Source organism: Schizosaccharomyces octosporus (assembly GCF_000150505.1).
Source record: "Schizosaccharomyces octosporus yFS286 unplaced genomic scaffold supercont6.2, whole genome shotgun sequence".
In the NCBI taxonomy this organism is placed as follows: domain Eukaryota; kingdom Fungi; phylum Ascomycota; class Schizosaccharomycetes; order Schizosaccharomycetales; family Schizosaccharomycetaceae; genus Schizosaccharomyces; species Schizosaccharomyces octosporus.
Window position 1 is genome coordinate 3234587 of NW_013185620.1, and position 17610 is coordinate 3252196.

General features: G+C 35.8%; 5 protein-coding genes across 5 annotated transcripts; 2 read left to right on the forward strand and 3 right to left on the reverse strand.

Annotated features, from left to right (window-relative positions):
- The first annotated feature begins 151 nt into the window (after window positions 1-151).
- On the forward strand, window positions 152-2638 carry SOCG_00877 (tRNA nucleotidyltransferase). The gene is made up of 3 exons (XM_013163297.1): window positions 152-1684; window positions 1732-2351; window positions 2397-2638. Exons 1-3 carry the CDS (start codon window positions 850-852, stop codon window positions 2550-2552), a joined length of 1611 nt encoding a protein of 536 aa, XP_013018751.1. The 5' UTR covers window positions 152-849; the 3' UTR covers window positions 2553-2638.
- SOCG_00878 (inositol polyphosphate phosphatase) lies at window positions 2424-5538 on the reverse strand. The gene is made up of 5 exons (XM_013163298.1): window positions 5242-5538; window positions 4841-5199; window positions 4567-4793; window positions 4010-4526; window positions 2424-3958 (listed from the first exon to the last, which is right to left on the reverse strand). The coding sequence occupies exons 1-5, from the start codon at window positions 5299-5301 to the stop codon at window positions 2611-2613; spliced, it is 2511 nt and encodes an 836-aa protein (XP_013018752.1). The 5' UTR covers window positions 5302-5538; the 3' UTR covers window positions 2424-2610.
- A 419-nt stretch (window positions 5539-5957) lies between these two features.
- On the reverse strand, window positions 5958-9632 carry SOCG_00879 (meiotically up-regulated 24 protein). The gene has a single exon (XM_013163299.1). It carries the CDS (start codon window positions 8894-8896, stop codon window positions 6119-6121), a length of 2778 nt encoding a protein of 925 aa, XP_013018753.1. The 5' UTR covers window positions 8897-9632; the 3' UTR covers window positions 5958-6118.
- A 1232-nt stretch (window positions 9633-10864) lies between these two features.
- On the forward strand, window positions 10865-12773 carry SOCG_00880 (glucosyltransferase Alg6). Its single transcript, XM_013163300.1, has 3 exons — window positions 10865-12177; window positions 12224-12347; window positions 12393-12773. The coding sequence occupies exons 1-3, from the start codon at window positions 10982-10984 to the stop codon at window positions 12591-12593; spliced, it is 1521 nt and encodes a 506-aa protein (XP_013018754.1). The 5' UTR covers window positions 10865-10981; the 3' UTR covers window positions 12594-12773.
- SOCG_00881 (rho-type GTPase activating protein Rga1) lies at window positions 12670-16641 on the reverse strand. Its single transcript, XM_013163301.1, has one exon. It carries the CDS (start codon window positions 16350-16352, stop codon window positions 12933-12935), a length of 3420 nt encoding a protein of 1139 aa, XP_013018755.1. The 5' UTR covers window positions 16353-16641; the 3' UTR covers window positions 12670-12932.
- Between the last annotated feature and the right edge of the window lie 969 nt (window positions 16642-17610).

Genomic DNA, 17610 nt, shown 5'->3' on the forward strand with positions numbered 1-17610 from the left:
GTAAAATGAATGGACGACTACCATGTGGGATATAAATGTGGGGGTTAGAATAGGATCATTCGTTCTACAAACATTCAAAATGTACTAAGTGGGGGAGTGGGGGCTTGTAGAAGAATGAAGACGCCGAAGAGAATTCCGAAATAAGTAAACACAGAAAACGCGTAAACAAACATATAAAAATGAAACAGAAAATCCTACAGTTGGAAGAAAACAATAAAGAAAAATGAAAAAGATACAAATCTGATTCGAATTGTGATTTTGCTTTCTTTTCTTTAATGAACAAGTTTCGTTGACCAGAACACGATCTACTTCTCCTTTCGAGACAATTTTAATTACCACCAAATTGCTCGTCGTCTTATTATCAGTAGATACCTACATATATATATATATATATATAGAATATAAATTTACTACTTGAATACAGTGTGCTTCCTACAGCTAAAAGATATTTTCTCAAATGGATACTAAAATTTAGTAAACGAACGAGAAAAAAATTCATATTTTGGGGAGTTTACATTTTTTTATATCATTTTGATCAATATTTTTTTTGTTTAAAAAGCTTTTTAACAAGGAGAGATTTAAAAAAAAAAAAAAAAAAATTCTTTTCCTCTATTGTTTACAAACAAATCATCCAAGGTATAGTGATTCCCAGCGTCTTTCTCGTCATATGCATAACTTCTGGTCCTTTGCTGTTTAAAATTGGTTACTTACTTTGTATATATAAAACTCTTTTTTCTGGTTTTTATTTTTTCTATTTATCTTTCTTTTTGTTGGGAATATAGAGAACTCATTTTTTCTGTTCTATGAGCCTGTTTTATTCTTGAAAAACGTTGGCAGTAGAGTTAGTGAATGACCTTGAGGTTTCATTTTTGTCGTCAAATAACTAATCGGTATTTTTATCAAACTGCTTTTTCGTATAATAAACAATTTTCAAGGAACCAAAGATTCTTGAGCATGACTACAAAGGCAAATTCTATAACGCTTAATAAAAGTGAACAACAGCTTACAGATCTCTTTTTAGAAGTGTCAAATACCATAGGACAAGGATCAGAACAGCAACCAGAACTTCGGTTTGCAGGGGGGTGGGTGCGCGATAAGCTTCTTGGAATTGAAAGCCATGACATTGACGTAGCAGTGGATTGTATGCCAGGATATGATTTTGCTAAGCACTTACAAGCATATATGCAAAGCAATCATCCGGAATATAAAACTCGGATCGTCAAAATTGATGCCAATCCGGAAAAGTCGAAGCATCTGGAGACCGCGACCGCCAAGATTCTCGGCAAGGACATTGACTTTGTAAATTTACGACCTCATACCTTCTCTAATTCACATTTACACTTGGATAACTCGATATTCGGAACACCACTGGAAGATGCGTTACGACGTGATGCTACAATAAATGCATTATTTTACAACTTACGTACGAAACAAGTGGAAGATTACACTGAAAATGGTTTATCGGATTTGGAAAGCAAGGTTATACGTACACCACTCCCTGCTGATGAGACTTTTTCTGATGATCCTTTGAGAGCCGTTCGCTGTATCCGGTTCGCTTCAAAGTTCAATTTTGAAATTCATCCAGACACCTTTTCCGCTTTAAAAAATCATATCTTACATGATCGACTACGTTCCAGTATTAGTCGTGAACGTATTGGTGTGGAAATCGATAAAATACTATCCCGTAAGTTTTCTAGATAAAGACTTTTCATACTAACAGTACTCTTTTAGATTGTGATACAAGTCGTGCATTCCGTATCATTCATAACTCCGGTTTGTTCGCTCCTATATTTGGACCACTTTTAGGACACTATGATAATATTGTTTCAAAAAATTTGGACTCTCTCAGCCTTATACCAAAAGCCATTGACCTATTTGACCATTTGTGTAATGAGGTACCTTCCTTTAAAAATCTTTCGAATTCAGCAAAATACATTTTTTGGGTTGCTGTGGCCGTGCTTCCTTGGCATAACTGGACATATGTTGAGAAATCAAAGGAAAGGTCATTAGTTCCTATTCTCGTGAGGGACAGTCTCAAGTACAGCAAACCTGTCATAACACAAATAGAAGGTTTATATACATATTATCCTGTCGTCATGCAAAGAGTAAACGCCTTGTCCTCCAAAGTTGAGTTATCTAGATTGGAATATGGTAAACTTGTACGTGAATTAGGACAATACTGGAAAGATATCGTCAATTGGGCCTTTTTTATGAATTTGCTCAAAAAAGGCTCTTTTACTGAAGAAGTAGACCAAAAAGTCGAGAAGCTTCTTCCTTACTTTACTTCTCTCATCAAAAATATTGAGAATTATGACTTGGCTGAAGCTTACAGCATGCAGCCTGTTTTAAACGTATGACTTTTAATGAAAGAAGCTAATTTACTAACTACTACACAGGGAAAAGAACTAAGTTCACTATTAAATATCAAGCCCGGTCCCCACTTAAAAGAAATGCTGGAAGAGTCTACGGAATGGAAGCTGGAATTTCCTGACAGAAAAAAAGAAGATTATATAAAGTTCGTAACGGATAAGTATAAAAAGGACGAGAAATAAAAATTATCACAACACGTCATATCATTAACAAAAGTTCATTAAAGCATTTCGGCTATGGTTAAGCTGCTTTATAGTCAGCAATCCAGGCACTGTAGAACGCAATTTGTTCAGTGTAGTCGCCTTTTGAAAGCGTATTTTCATCATCTTCTGAATGGGCTGAATTAATGAAGTCTTGATAAATCGTAAAATCTTTCTCTTTCACTTCTTTAACATTTTCTAAAACATTAGTGTAATTCATATAAGCAGTTCGATCTTGAGCGTTCATAGTCTGATATTTTTCAACGGGTTGTGTTACTATACTTCCAAACTGAAAGTGCTTCTTGTAGACATTCACATCAGCGCTAGGTATTTTAAAATCAAGCTGTTTGACATCTTTGTTCATTATTTTTGAATCTTTATGTACAGATGGGAGTTCTGCTTGTTGCTTTGTCTTATGTTCCTGCAATTTGTCTTCACTATTAAATAACCATTTGTATAAAGAAACCCTTTTGAATTTTTCACCTTCTTCATCCTCGTTCGAATCAGAAGATGGTTTTTCATATTTAAAATCAAGCTTTTGATCCGTCCGAGGGATAAAGGGATTAAACGATGGTGACTCAATCCCGATTCCAGAATAGGAAACAGGCAACAGAGATTTTCGCAAAAGTGGCAATAAGCTCAGTGGAGCAAAATTCAATGTCGATATCATATTCTGAAGTAAAGCGTCTGATAGGAATGACAATCGATTGCAGGTATACAGCTCCTCGAAATAATATGCCGGTAACTCTGGTCGCTTACGCTGAACATTATCACTGTAAAAGCTTTTGAGTCTTAAAGAGGAATTTAAATAAAGCGGAGTCCACCAATATCGATAATCTCGTCTGACCAATAACCCATTCTTAAATTTCTCAGTAAAATTACTTATCCTTGTTTTTCCAAAAATAACATCTTTATCCACAACGGTGAAATTTCCTAAAAAGAGATCAATGGCATCCTGTCTTTGATAATCAACGAAAGAATTACTATAAAATCGTTTGACACTTTCAATAAGGTCTCTCGATGTGCTAGACCACTGATTGTTTTTTCTGTAAGTATCCAATGTATTTACTAACAGCGATCCTCCATATTGTAGTGCAATTGTATCTCCATGTCCATGATACATTTCTGCAAGCAGACGCACAGCATCAGATTCGTAAACGAGTTCAGGTGTATCCAAGACACCAAGATATTGTAGCTGATATGCCAATGCACATTTTCCAAAAACAAACTGTGCTGCATTAGTGCGGTCCAAGCAATCTACGCAGTTCGTTCTCAATATGCCTTGCTGGAATGCTCCTTGGAAAAAACGACTGGAAGTACAGAATAGTCCCGTTTTATTGATAATATCGTAAGCCATTGTTTCTAAAGTCTTAGTTACAGGAGTTTTTCTAAAGAAAAAGTTAGTCCTAATTAACCATATATGAATAAGGTATACTTGCCTTTTAGAAGCTGCAGACATGTCCCACCCAATGTACTGTATTTTCTTTGAAGGATCGAGAAACTGATTGAGATAATTAATAGCCCATTCAAATTCATTTAGTAAAAGGGACTCTCTTTTAACCTTTTCGTTGGATTTTACGAGGTTAAGGACAATACAAGGGGCCCCATAATGACCGAAAAGACGGTCAAAGTGAAGAGCCGCTGCCGAATAGAAAGGATCATTTACAGTAATTCCAATTGGTGGTTTTGGTGTGATATTGCTAAACTCTTGCGACCATCGTAGTGGAATACTACCTCTATGCTGTACATAGCTAGTATAGCAAGGTATGCCTGGGGCACTAGATGACACTGGAAAGGAAGATACAGATCCATCAAAAACAATTTGTTCCGTTTCAACCTCGTTTGCCACATAGCCATCATCCCTTATTCCTCGCCTTAAGAAACGAGCACCTGCAAAATGGCGGGACCTGCGAGCGATTAGAGTCACGATTATCGGTTTCCCATAAACAGAAAGCTCTTAAATATTTGTCAGAATAGAAATATGTCAAAAACTTACTAGCTTGATCAACGAAACCGTGAATTAACGGGATACACCAAGGGGAGTCAATGCCTACGGTATCCAAAATAGGCTGAAGCATTGACCAATTCCAAACAAACATGTCACGTACTTGGTGTTTTGGGATAGGATGAGTAAAACTATATTGTAGTGTTTGTGAAAGGTCGTAACTGTAGCTATAGTAAAATGTTCTCGCAAGATCCACTTTTTCAATACTCGAAAGACATCTAGAAAACCATGTTAGAGTTTATTTACCACAAAAAAACGAACATACTTCCGTTCAATATAGCTCTGATTGCGTCTGTTTGGATATAGCTCAATGAATCGTGTATTGTCCACATGATATATACTATGTCCACCGATTACAGCAACTGTTTTCCTGGCAATACATAAATATAAATAGTAGCTCGAGGTAAAGCGAGTCAAGCCCAATATAGCATACGCATTGAGGATGAATGTTATTTTCCCTTCTGAGCCGTTACCTTCTTCGGTCCTAAAGAATTCTGAGAGTCCTTTTTTGTCAAAAGTACCATTTATATTTTCAATTGATATGTTTGTCTCATTTTCCGATGGATTAATCTTTAGTACACGAAAGGACGACGCTGTAGCATTTTCCCCAACAATTAAGTAAGTCTATCAGTTAAAAAGAGCTCTCCTTACTCATTTTTTGCTTACTTTTTTAAATTTATATAAAGCATACTTTACCAATGGTTCATCCTGAGTAGTTGCCGGCATCCAAGTACTAGGATAAAGAATTCGTTAGTGGTAGCTAACCAAACCTTTGAATATTTGAATGACTATACATACTGGTTGCCTTTACAATTCCAGTACAATTTTATTCTTTTTAAGATGGTTCAAATTATAAATCAAAATATAGATATATATCTATATCTATATTTATATTTTCATGTAGTAATACCTGTACTTACTTCCATAGTGCAGACTGATGACATTTAAAAATAGAGGTTAGACTTGATTTATAGGCTTTAAGCAAAATGTAAGATTGTCATTTTTATTTTTCATTCTCCAAATATACTATAAATATTTGAAAATCAAAAAGACAGTGTTTTACGCTGCAACATTGTACGTAACTGAATTAATTCTCATGAAAATTAATTTTTACAATTGTTTACCGTGGATTCACGTTCAAATAGACAAGCACATTTCATTTACAAGTTTCTTTTACTTAGACTATCCTGATATTGAAAGAGATGGTTTTTCTGGTGTATTTGTTAATGTAAACAAAAGTATTTTTATCATCTTCTGTAGACTACAGCATCAAGTAGCATGTACCTTTATTTTCACTTATCTAAAAACCAAGTTGCAATAATGTGTGGTTATTTATTTGTTTCTTGTATACACGAAAAGCGAAAACAATTTTGTACGCTCAATTAATTGACAAATTAGTTTACAAGCTCAACTGCAAATAATTCAATTCAAATTGTTTTTATTTCAGTAAGAATCTTATGGATATATAAATATAGAGAATAGACAATGTTAGACAATAGGAAGCCTAAATTCAGGTTCACTTTCAACAAAATATAAAGATGAATTATCCGTTAGCGGAAATGATAGCATGGGTTGTTGGCTGAGTGTCGATGTTTTTTGATCGTAAAGTATAATTAGAATCATGAGTTGGAAAACAAGAGGAAAGTTTTTGGATCGTAGAGAAAGATAATAATTCTTTAGAGAGACTAATTTTTTCTTGCGGAAGGGGAAAATGTTGGTTATAAGGACTATTCAGTAAGTCATGTCGATCGTTTTGAGCAAATTCAATGGTAGCAGTTTGAAAGGTTGAATGAGATTGCAAGCTTTCCATAGCCTTTATTGCACCATAGATACTGCTGTATGTAACGGAACCAGAATTACTTTTCTTGGTGAAAAGAAAGCTTTCAATGTCACCATATTTTTTGAAAACGGAGACAAGTTCGCTTCGCGTAAATGACGAATGATTCATCATAAAAGTAATACTTCTACTAGCTCCATTAGAGATTGCATATAGAAGATCATCAGTGAAAGGATTATCAGACTTAGCCCATTCGAGTCTTACTGGTCGACCATGTAAGTAAACTGGCTGTTTTTGATGAGCTTCCAGGAAAATCTTTGCGTCATAAGACTCAAGAAAAGTTACAAAGCACATCCTTTTCTTTGGAAAATGACGAACTTCTTCAATAGGGAACATTTGAAACAGTCTGCTAATTTCAGGTTGTTTCGCCGCTTTATGAATCTTGCTTAAGAAAAGAGTTCGGTTTTTATAACAAGGGTCAAGATCAATAGCAAGATGCTGATTGGTATAAGGTTTGGATGTGCTATCCAAGGCAAATTCGGAAAAGTCAGATAAAGATTTTATATGAGTATCAAGAGGTGAACCAACAAGCGTAGGAGATGTCAGGACGGAGGAGCTTCTTGAAGAGGACAGCTCTATTGTTAGCTTTGGAATAGTTCTTAAATCATAAATGGAATCTTCACTAGTATGCTCAGTGCGAAGAGGAGGAGGAGAATCTGTATCGAAGGAGGATTCAAATGAGGTAGGAGTATGTGCTATAATACTGTTTTCTGCGTGTGATTCTTTTTCTGTGTATTTATCATCCATAGAGGAAGAAAAGCTTGGAAAATCTTTCTCTGCTTCTTTTTTGGAATCGGTATAATTCTCATTTGAGGAGAGAATTTTCTCAGAAGAGGAATTGGAATCTGATGTTGCGCTAAATAAATCTTTCTTATCTTCTTTGCTTATTTCAGTTTTATCTTTTTCTTTGGTAACATTATCCATGTTTATATCCACATTTAGATTCCCAGAAAATTCCTCATTCGCTGTGTCGTAAATTGTAACATTTGTAGTGTTCAAAGTAGAGAAAGCAATTTTATCGGTTGAAATCTCGCTTTCTACACGAACATGAAGGGATTGAGATTTACTTTCGTTACCATATGAAGAACTTGTAGAGCTGACGGATTTTTCAGTGGATTCAACAACAGCCGAATTGCGTAAATCAGAAGCAATGCAAGAGGGATTCGTAACATTTTGTAAGGCATTATTCTTAGAATGATCGTTGACAACTGATATGGGACTCTGATTTGAAGGGATAGTTGTAGAGTCGTTTTTATGGGAAATATTAGAGTCAGGGAAAGATTCGTTTATTTCTGGTTGGATTTGTTGAGATTCGGTTATAGCAGTAGAATTTGTTTTGGTAGTTCTATCAGGCTGTACGCGCTGTTTATTAGAGGTAAGGGCAGTTTCCTTTTCTGAAAAAACATTTTTATTCCAGGAAGAAGGGTTAATTGGATTGGATTTGTGTTCATGGTGGGTAAAAGGATTCTTCACAGTAGACTTGTTAAGACAGTGGTTCGAACGGCTTTGGATAGAAGATTCTTTCAGTACATTCTTAGTTGAAACACCTTTTGATTTCACGAAATTTGAACTAGGAACTGTTTTTTCGACTTGGAAATCAAAAGGATAGTAACGATCGCAGCGTTCATAATAACAACAGGAGTTCAGAATTCTGTAGTACGGATGGGATAAAAGAGAATCAATGCAGTGAAGAGCGTCTGTAATACTCAAATAATGGACATAAATAGAATTGGTATTCCTGGAAACCGAAATAAGCTCAGCTTTACCGAGAGAACATACATATTGAAATAAAGCTGCTTCATCAAAATCAGAAGGAAAGCCAGTGATTTGAACATTTCTGCTGGTAAATCCTTGACGGCATGCTTCCATAATAGATTGTTCTAATGGCATAAAGTCAATGGTGGAGACAATGAGTCGTTGGTTCATGAAAACAAAATCGGTATAGCGAACGGTATTATAAAAGTCAAAGGCATCAGCGGCAGAAAGAAAAGTAACAAATAGTTGGTTTCTTTCGTAAAGTGGAACAATACGTTCTAGAGTACCAAAGCGTCCAAGGTTTATAAATTCGGAAATATTGTAACAAGCAGGCATATTGTGAAGAAGGACAGCACGGTAGTCCCAGTAACCATAAGGTAGGACTTGGAAGTTTCCGAAATCATCTTCTTTAGTTTTGTTCGTATCAGTGAGAGGTCGAGGATAAGGTTGTCGTTGAGTAATGTTGCCCATGCGGAAATTAGCTAAAATATTAGCTTGCTCAGCAGTTCCATTTTGGTAAAGGGATGCCAATGTTAAAGCGTAAGGAAACTCACCATTGTTGGCGATTCCGGGATTCATTCGAGTTTGCATAGCTCCCATTGGAATGTTTGTAGGGACAGAAGGCATGAGAGGATTGCGATAAGTCATTGGAGAAAAGATATGGCCATTCATAGGATGGTCCTTCCAAAACTTCATGGAGGAAGAAAGTGCTTGAGAAGATTGTTGCATATTGAAAAGAGCAAAAAAATTGACACAAGTAAAAAGTTGTTGAATAGTCTTAGAAAATCAAAGAATTAACAAAATAAGAAACGAAAGATAATTTCCTTGTGTTATAGGACAAAGTAGTAGAAAAGGAAAGATTTTTTTATAATAATAAAATAGTAGCGAAGGGGAAATTGCGTTGGTCAAAATATAAAAATGGAAAGCTTGGTAAACTAAAGATCAATGGTCTGAAGATGGTAGAAAAGTATTAGAAAACCCGGGTATATATGCTATGGAAAAAACAAAATGAGTCACCGGTTTGTAATTCCAAACTAAAAGCAAGCATCCTTTTTCTTTGTTTGTTTACTTGTTTAAAGTTTCGTTTATGCGTTCACAATGTCGCATTTTTCTTCGTCTGCGACGTAAACGAAAAAAACAGACTCATCCAGACCGAAATTTCTCCACAATTTCTCCGCATTTCAAAAAGAAGAGGTAGTAAACAAAAACGCAAATTAGGAACAACCAATACAAACGTGAGAAGGCTCAAGACTTCCCCATTTATTTTTGCTTAAGTTATTTGTTTACAAAAAAAGCCACAAATTCTATTGGAGGATATTCTCTCACGAAGCAGATTTTAACCAATAAAAAATATTGTTAAGCCTTCCCCGCTTTCTCCAGCTTAGCCTACTCCACAATTCAATTGTAATAGCCCCTAGGGACAGGGATATAGTGGCTTTGTTGACTGTGCCCCCCCCCCCCCCCCTAGGGGTGGCTATCTCCCTAAAGGAGGCGGGCAAGTAAGTCGTTTAAGATTAAACAATTTTAGGGATTTCTTACCGAATGTTTACGAATGCGAAATAGCTTCCAGGACTGTAAACATTGTTTACTCGTAAATAAACAAATTCAAGTAGATGTTCATATGGATGCTTAGCCATACTAAGGGAAGTTATACGAAATTTCAAATTTGTTTCTTTTTTTTTTTAAATGCCGAAAGACGAAGTAGATACTGTGGAAATCCTTTATGATCGCGACTTTGCATTCGACTTTTCGCCAAACAATGTATACGGTCCATAGTACTCACTCACCTGGATCCATATGAACTCATTCCTATGAGTTTTAAAATTTAAATATGTTGGAAACTATTAAACAGACAAAAGGTAAGTACCCATTTTCAACTTGGAATGCAAGTCTCGGTAACTGCGGAAAAAAAGTTCATTGAAATAGTCAAATTAATACCAGTCGAAAAAAGGACTCCGATAAAATAAAGAGAAAAGGCTTCGAATTTACCTACGCAACACTGAGTATGCTGATGAGTAGGAATTCAATACTTAGAGTCACTTCAGTAAGCTTCGTATTTACCTTTGTGATGCTCGAGATTCCCTTGTAGATTTATTATAAAAGCAGCGATTTTTTAGATATTAAAATAGACTCAAATTGTCAACCAGATTTTTGCTAGTGATCCTACAATAGGGTAAAGAACTCATATGTCAGAAGTACAATGACTGAAAGACCATTTAGAAAAAAAATCTCCATATCCTAGAAAATAATTGATGATATGAGGTAAAGTATTACATCTCTTAGCATATAACTAATTCATTTTTGCTTTCATACGTTGATCTGTTGCTTCAATTTTCTCATTCCTAATCCAAGCTTTGTCTGGAACTTGCAATACAATCTAGAAATGATTATCACGTAGCAAGAAAAACGAGTAAATCGATAAAATAAATGATAAAAAAAATGGGTCTTAAGAATTCCAAATAACGATAGCCTGAATATCAACGAGAAGAATGAACGTACCCTTAAAGATTTCGTGACAAACAAAAGCTCTTCTTGTTTTGGGTATCAAAATTTCTTTTCTTTTTCTTTTCGTAATAATATTAAAAGCTTTGTACATTGTATCAAATGAAAATGAACACTTATGATTCTCGCATCTGAAGGTAATCCATTACCAACAACAACCAAAACGTTTTTGAAGAAATAGAAAAATCACATTTTTTTTGAGAAGCAGCTTAAGGTCAAAGTAGCCCGTAATTTCTTAGAGTTGTAAGGCTCTTTATTAATGCATGAAGTGAGATAATACTCGTAATTTATAGAATTTAAGGCTGCACAGAAATGGTTTCGAAATTTGAGAATGGGATTCCTGTACAGCAGTTTGTCTCTCGCTTTCAGTCGTATTCTTCCAAGTTTCTTTTCTTTCCTTGTCTGTTGATGTCTCTTGTTTTCATGCAATGGCTAATCTCAATCGGTTCTTATTCCGGTCGAAACTCTCCTCCTATGTATGGAGACTTTGAAGCTCAACGGCATTGGATGGAGTTGACCCTGCATTCTCCAGTTTCCAAATGGTACTTTGAAGATTTGGAATGGTGGGGATTGGATTATCCTCCTTTGACTGCCTATGTATCTTTATTATTTGGGTTTATTGGTCACTATTTCTTTGATCCTAAATGGTTTGCTCATATTTCTTCCAGAGGATTTGAGAGTCTTGACTTGAAGCTGTATATGAGAGCTACCGTCATTCTTTCTCATCTCCTCATTCTGGTACCGCCCTTAATATTCTATTCAAAGTGGTGGTCCAGACGTGTCCCTGACTTCGTGGAACGTAACGCATTACTAGTAATGGTTCTCTTTCAGCCAGCATTACTACTTATCGACCATGGTCATTTCCAGTATAACTGTGTCATGCTTGGTTTGGTCATGTACGCAATTGCAAATCTATTAAAAAACCAGTATGTTATTGCTACCTTCCTTTTTTGTTTGGCTCTTTCTTTTAAACAAATGACTTTATACTTTGCACCTTCCATCTTTGCTTATTTACTTGGTGTTTGTTTCAAACCCCATTTTCAGTTCTCTAGACTGCTTGGTTTGGGAATCACTGTCATAACTACTTTCTGTATAGTATTTTCTCCTTGGATTTATATCGATTTCAAAGTCCAATTACCTCAAGTTGTCCACCGTATGTTTCCTTTTGCGAGGGGTTTGTTCGAAGACAAGGTCGCCAATTTCTGGTGTGCTGTTAATACTTTATTTAAAGTAAAAGAGTACTTTACTATGAAACAACTACAATCTTTATCTTTGTTGTTTACCCTAATCTCGATTCTTCCGTCTTGTAGTGTTCTTTTCTTGTATCCCCGGAAAAGATTGTTGGCTCTTGGCTTTGCAAACGCTGCTTGGGGATTCTTTTTATTTTCTTTTCAAGTCCACGAAAAGTCTGTACTGATTCCTCTTCTTTTAACTTCAGTTATACTTTGTCACGGTCATTCAACTACGAAATCTTGGATAGCTTTAGCAAATAACGTTGGCATGTTCAGGTATGAAAGAAACTTTGAATATTTACTAATCATTTGTATTTTTTAGCTTGTGGCCTCTTTTGAAAAAAGATAACCTTGGGTTGCAATTTTTTACTGTTTTATTTATGTGGAATTGGATTGGCCATATGTTCGTATTCTCCAAGAATATCATTTTCCGTTATTTACAAATTGTATGAAAATACTCTGCATATATTTCAATTTACTAACTAAAACAGTCATTTTACTTAGCCATGGTTATATTGTTTGCTCTCGATATATTTGTGGCACCCCCTTCAAGGTACCCGGATTTATGGGTAGTGTTAAATGTTATTCTCTCTTTTGCTGGTTTTCTCATTATATACTTATGGACACTGTCTCGACTACTTTACATTTCCAGCAAATTATCAACAGATTTGGGAATGAAAAAGCGCGCTTAGCTTCTTCGTTATTCCTTTTTGATTTGCTCCTTTGACTACTATCAGCTTTTACAACATCTATATAGAATAACTGAAATCAGAAGAATGTTCATTCATTACGCAAAACACTAAATGAAAGTTACTTTGACCTAAAAAATAATTTAAGCTAAGATTCTCTTCATTAGATAAAGAACGATTAAGAACCAAATACCGTCATCCCATTATAATATTTCAGTCAACACCCTCAATCAATGCCAGATTGATTGTAATGATGTTACTTAATATATGCAGATCGAGAAATTTAAATAATAAAATAACAAAAGAAGGAGTATGAAACTTTTCATGCGAAACCGAAAACGATCAGGTTCCTTTTATGATGGCCTGCTGAGGTTTCAGACCTGGATTCTGAGCAATACTACGCTCAAGTAAATCATTCCTATCTGTAGTAGCAGATGAAGCAGTCGTCGATTCGGCTACTTCAGGTCCTGAAGGAAACTCAGATGTTAAACTAGTAGTAACTTTACGTATAGGTTGCTTCCTATGCTTCGTAGATGGAACCTGTTTTGGAGATATTTGGTCACTCACGCTCATTTGTGTAAGTATATCTTCACACCGTTTTGCTAACTCTTTAGACGTCCACGCAGCATTGTTATAGAATAAAGCCGGATCGTCCAATAGTATACTAATTTCTGTTGGAACCTCACAGAACTTTTCAAAATTCTCGATCAGTGAATGAACAGCTTCAATAGCAAGAAAACTTTCATCGACTGGATCGTTACTTTTTGAATAGAGTATATTTGGAGTAATGACTGTAGCAAGATTGTGTATATCCATTTTACTTCCCACTTCATCATCGATGTGGGAAAATGATGCAACCCAGAACAAAAATCCAAATATAACCTCCATTGTATCGCGATGTCCCTTCGGTAATAGACATATCGTCAGATGCAAAACTCGGAGACGCTCCTCTTCGGATTCCAGTTTTGACGACGTGATGAATAATCCAAATAATTTAAAAGTAAGCAAGGGATCAGGAAGCTCTCTTAAAAATTTCTTTAGTAATGCAGCGAGTTGAATTGGGGATTCCTGTTCATAATTGATGCTTTCTGGCGATATGTCTAGCAGATCTGAGAGCTCTTTCAATCGGCGAATATTACCGTTCTTTCTAAAAACGCCCACAACAGACATATCTTTCTTTTTCATAGCAGCGATTGTATTATCAATAAAGGTTGGAGTCTGTTTACTTCTATGGTCTCCAAAATAAGTGTTTCTTCGTTCAACCAACACTTCCAACGGAACACCAAATGTTCCCTTCTTCTTTATGCTCTTCTTGTCATTATCTTTTCCTTTAAAGGCTTTGCCAAACTTCTCCCAGAAACCACCCTTTCGTAAATCACTCATTTCCATTAGATCCTCTAACGAATAATAATCCCTAACTAGTGGATATAAAATTAAGACAGTAACATGACGAACGAATAATTGCTCCAGGCTATTGAGTTCTGACAAATACCTAGCTGGGGTTTCTACGGAAGGTGTTTTAATGGTTTGTTGACCACTACTACCGGTATTGTAGCGAGTATTTTTTCTGATAGAAGAATCAGTATAACTTGGCATATGCCTAAATGCATTTGGCCGATGCTCACGGTTTCTTTGTTCAGCGATGACCTTGGGGATATCATCCAGAGTGAATGCTCGGTTTTCATCAAATGCATCCATCCCTCCATCTAAATTGGCGTGATTCCTAATGTCAGCACCATCATTTGTAGGTCTCCCAGAATCACCGGTTGGATTCGGTTTACTTTCGTAATAGACTAGAGGATCTTCACTACTAGCATGATAATCAGATTCACCTGATTTAAACACAGCTCTCGCATCGTCAGATATGCCTTTAAGACTACGAGAAGATTTCAGTCGACGCAAATCATTCAAAGTATTAGCATACTTTTTGAAATTATCTGCTTCCGTGTTTGTAAGGTTTTTCTCAGAAGCAAGACGAGAGGATGGCAATCTATCATTTACAATCGGAGGAGCATCGGGTACTTGGGCATTATAAATTTTGAGTATTGCATATAGGCGGATCAGTGCTACCTGAAGCAAGTATGTATACTGGGACAGGCGACTGATATATTGAAATACGGGTTGCTCTTCATAAGAATTTGGTGCACTGGAATCAGTATAGCAAAGATAACATTCAACTTGGTCCAATCCCGAATTCCATCGAGCCCAATCGTAATTTTCACGATTGGTGTACCCACATTTAGCACATGACAGACAGCCAATATGGAAGTGCTTGTCGTCGACAAGAATGCAATCTTCCTCAAGAGCAGTATGACAAACGTAACAAAGATCAGAATTTGCGTTAGCCAGATGCAAAAACATGTCAATGCTAGATTCGTCATAGTTCCCCTTGTCGACGAACTTTGACTCCTCCATGATTAACAAAAACTCTGGAAGGGCATGCTTACAAGAGTGTTCTTGTTCCAAACGTAACCCACCAGTTAAGGATATTCTAATCAAAAGTTTCAAATAATGTGCAAGACCAGTAAAAAGAGAAAGGAAGTCCTGCACTACCGAAACATCTCGGATATCACAATTATGACATTTAGCCAACAAGGCAAATATAGAGACCAACTTTTTACATAACAACTTGGCTTCTCGAATATAAGGCATACTTTTGGCATGATAAGTAGCAAGGGTGGTTTCCAATGAATCAATCCCCTTAAAAAGGATTTCTATATAACGAATGAATTTTTGAGCACATAAAACACTTTGCTTGAAAGCTCCATTCGACACATTTAGCAACATGTCACTGATACAAGAAGCGGTGTATTCCTCAAAACAGGAAAGAGCATGCCAAATATGAAATATTTTTTGTTCTAAATTTTTCTCGCGCTTCCGCAGTTGTGTATGAGATAAATGAGTATCAGAACTTTTGGATTCAAAACTCTTTTGAGAAAGTTTGACATTCCAAAATTTGTAGATCATGTGACAAGGAACATGCCAATTTTGGAAAGCACCATTTCTATAGATTTCAACGAATTGCTTCAAAATGGGTCCGTCACATCCGTAACAATGAGCAGCAAAAAGAGTGGAGTAATGATAATGACAGTAAACTTCGCCTTCGTGTTCATAGTAAGAGTCATTAGGGCCGAATATAGTGATACACAAAGTACAGGTAAAATGTTCTATGTGATACTTTTTGTTAAGTGCTGTAATATAATATCCTCGAAGAGCCATCCCACAATTTGCACACAAAAGGTCTAATCGTCGGAAGTAGTCTGTTTCGCACAACGGAACTTGGCCTGAAGGACTCGGCGCATTGATAGGAAAGAACTTACATGCAACCATAGTACCACAGTCGTAACATTTAAAACACTCTAAATGAAAGACATTTCCAAGAGCCCGGACATACTGACTAGCAATGGTTTGGTTACATGCTCCACATGCTCTAGTAGATTGTTTTCTTACGTGACGTGGAGGACTGAGCGTTTCTGAACGTTTTAGACTTAGCTGTTCACTTGAATCGGAAGGTATTCTTGCTGGTATACTCGCTGGTTTCGGTATTGGTTTTCTAGATTCTGCTGAGGTGTGTCGTCTCGACAAACCAGGTGCAAACGGATTATGTTCAGGTACTACACTGTTTCGAACTTTTGAAGAACTCCTTCCAAATGCTGCATTACGATCTTGGGGTTGCTTTGTAGGAAGTCTTCTTGGTTTTGTTGATACTGTTCCACTGTTGGAAATTAGTACCTCAAATTTATCGGCGTCCCTTTGGGACATAATGTCCAAAACGTTCCTAAACACAAAATCTATTATCCTAATTTTTTAACTGCTTAATCTCTACAGCTTCTTTAGGACTATTGATCGATTTAGGAACGGCTTCGCTCTCGCAACTTCGCTAATGCCTTCAATACAATACTATCTCTTTTGCTTTCAACAAGGCTTAAAGAACAAGAAGATGCCTTATATATACAAGTTCTTTTTTAATGCAGAACACTTCTCAATGTTCGTCGATACTTCTTGTAAGATGTTGGTAGTCGTAGGATGTCGATAGTCCTAGATGTTTAAGGGGTGTACAGAAACTACAAACCGGTATTCTAAACATCTATGAGTATGAATGAAACAATAAGTAACTGATTGATTGCTGATTATAACTAAAAAAAAAATATTTCTCCACCGTACAAGCTGATTCTTAATGCATTTTCCATAAATCGCATGAAGAAGTAGATCTCGTGTAATTTCATAGAATCGAAGTTAAAGAAACTTCAGGTTCATTCTTTTTTATGATTTTATTCATAATATTAGTTTTAAAAATGGAATCTCTAAGAGGACTTTAGCTTTCATATAGGATATGTGAACAAACTTCATTCAAGCTACTTTATTCAGCAATTTAACTCAATAGATCAAACTTTAGGACAGCTTTTTCCATCTATATATTCATTAAAAATTCATTAAAAATCACTAGAAAGTACTAAAAGTAAAATGACAAGGACGCTTCTAGTGGTACTCATACCCTGCGTATGATTAACGCTTGCAGAACAGAGGCCATAGCTTTAAGTGTGCTGATATGTTATTCTAAAGACATTAGTATTAAATAAGGTATTAATGTTCACAGTCGAAGTATTGTATAAAAGAAATACGTTCGACGAGTTTAAACGAGGGTATATAACATAAGCCTTTGAACTCCATAGTATAAATCACAAGAGATATATCGTGTAACTTACAAAAGTTTTAAGAAAACCACGACTTTCTTGTTTGAATAGTTAGCTGTGGTATCCCATTTAGAGAAATTGAGAATTACTGAATTGAATTCCAAATCCTAATTCATCCCATTTCTCTTATTGTTAAATATAATAATTGTAGTTTAGAAGAAATGCTTTTAACCATATTACATATTTCCATAAGATTCAGGAAACCATCGTATGTTTGTTTATGAAGTTTTAGCAGATGAACGCGAAGAGATGGCTATTTTTGAATTAAAAAATTGAAGTAATAACAATAATATGTTTGTTTCCTTTCGTCTTAATTGTTTAAGAAT

Excerpts from the sequence above, each read along its gene's own strand:
- SOCG_00880 (XM_013163300.1), top strand. The coding sequence starts at position 10,982 with ATGGTTTCGAAATTTGAGAATGGGATTCCTGTACAGCAGTTTGTCTCT. Across the intron at positions 12,178-12,223 it reads AATAACGTTGGCATGTTCAG|CTTGTGGCCTCTTTTGAAAA; the intron begins GTATGAAAGAAA and ends TGTATTTTTTAG. Across the intron at positions 12,348-12,392 it reads TTTTCCGTTATTTACAAATT|TCATTTTACTTAGCCATGGT; the intron begins GTATGAAAATAC and ends TAACTAAAACAG.
- SOCG_00879 (XM_013163299.1), bottom strand. The coding sequence starts at position 8,896 with ATGCAACAATCTTCTCAAGCACTTTCTTCCTCCATGAAGTTTTGGAAG.
- SOCG_00878 (XM_013163298.1), bottom strand. The coding sequence starts at position 5,301 with ATGCCGGCAACTACTCAGGATGAACCATTGGTAAAGTATGCTTTATAT. Across the intron at positions 4,527-4,566 it reads CGGTTTCGTTGATCAAGCTA|AGCTTTCTGTTTATGGGAAA; the intron begins GTAAGTTTTTGA and ends CAAATATTTAAG. Across the intron at positions 3,959-4,009 it reads ATGTCTGCAGCTTCTAAAAG|AAAAACTCCTGTAACTAAGA; the intron begins GCAAGTATACCT and ends CTTTTTCTTTAG.
- SOCG_00881 (XM_013163301.1), bottom strand. The coding sequence starts at position 16,352 with ATGTCCCAAAGGGACGCCGATAAATTTGAGGTACTAATTTCCAACAGT.
- SOCG_00877 (XM_013163297.1), top strand. The coding sequence starts at position 850 with ATGACCTTGAGGTTTCATTTTTGTCGTCAAATAACTAATCGGTATTTT. Across the intron at positions 1,685-1,731 it reads AATCGATAAAATACTATCCC|ATTGTGATACAAGTCGTGCA; the intron begins GTAAGTTTTCTA and ends GTACTCTTTTAG. Across the intron at positions 2,352-2,396 it reads GCATGCAGCCTGTTTTAAAC|GGAAAAGAACTAAGTTCACT; the intron begins GTATGACTTTTA and ends ACTACTACACAG.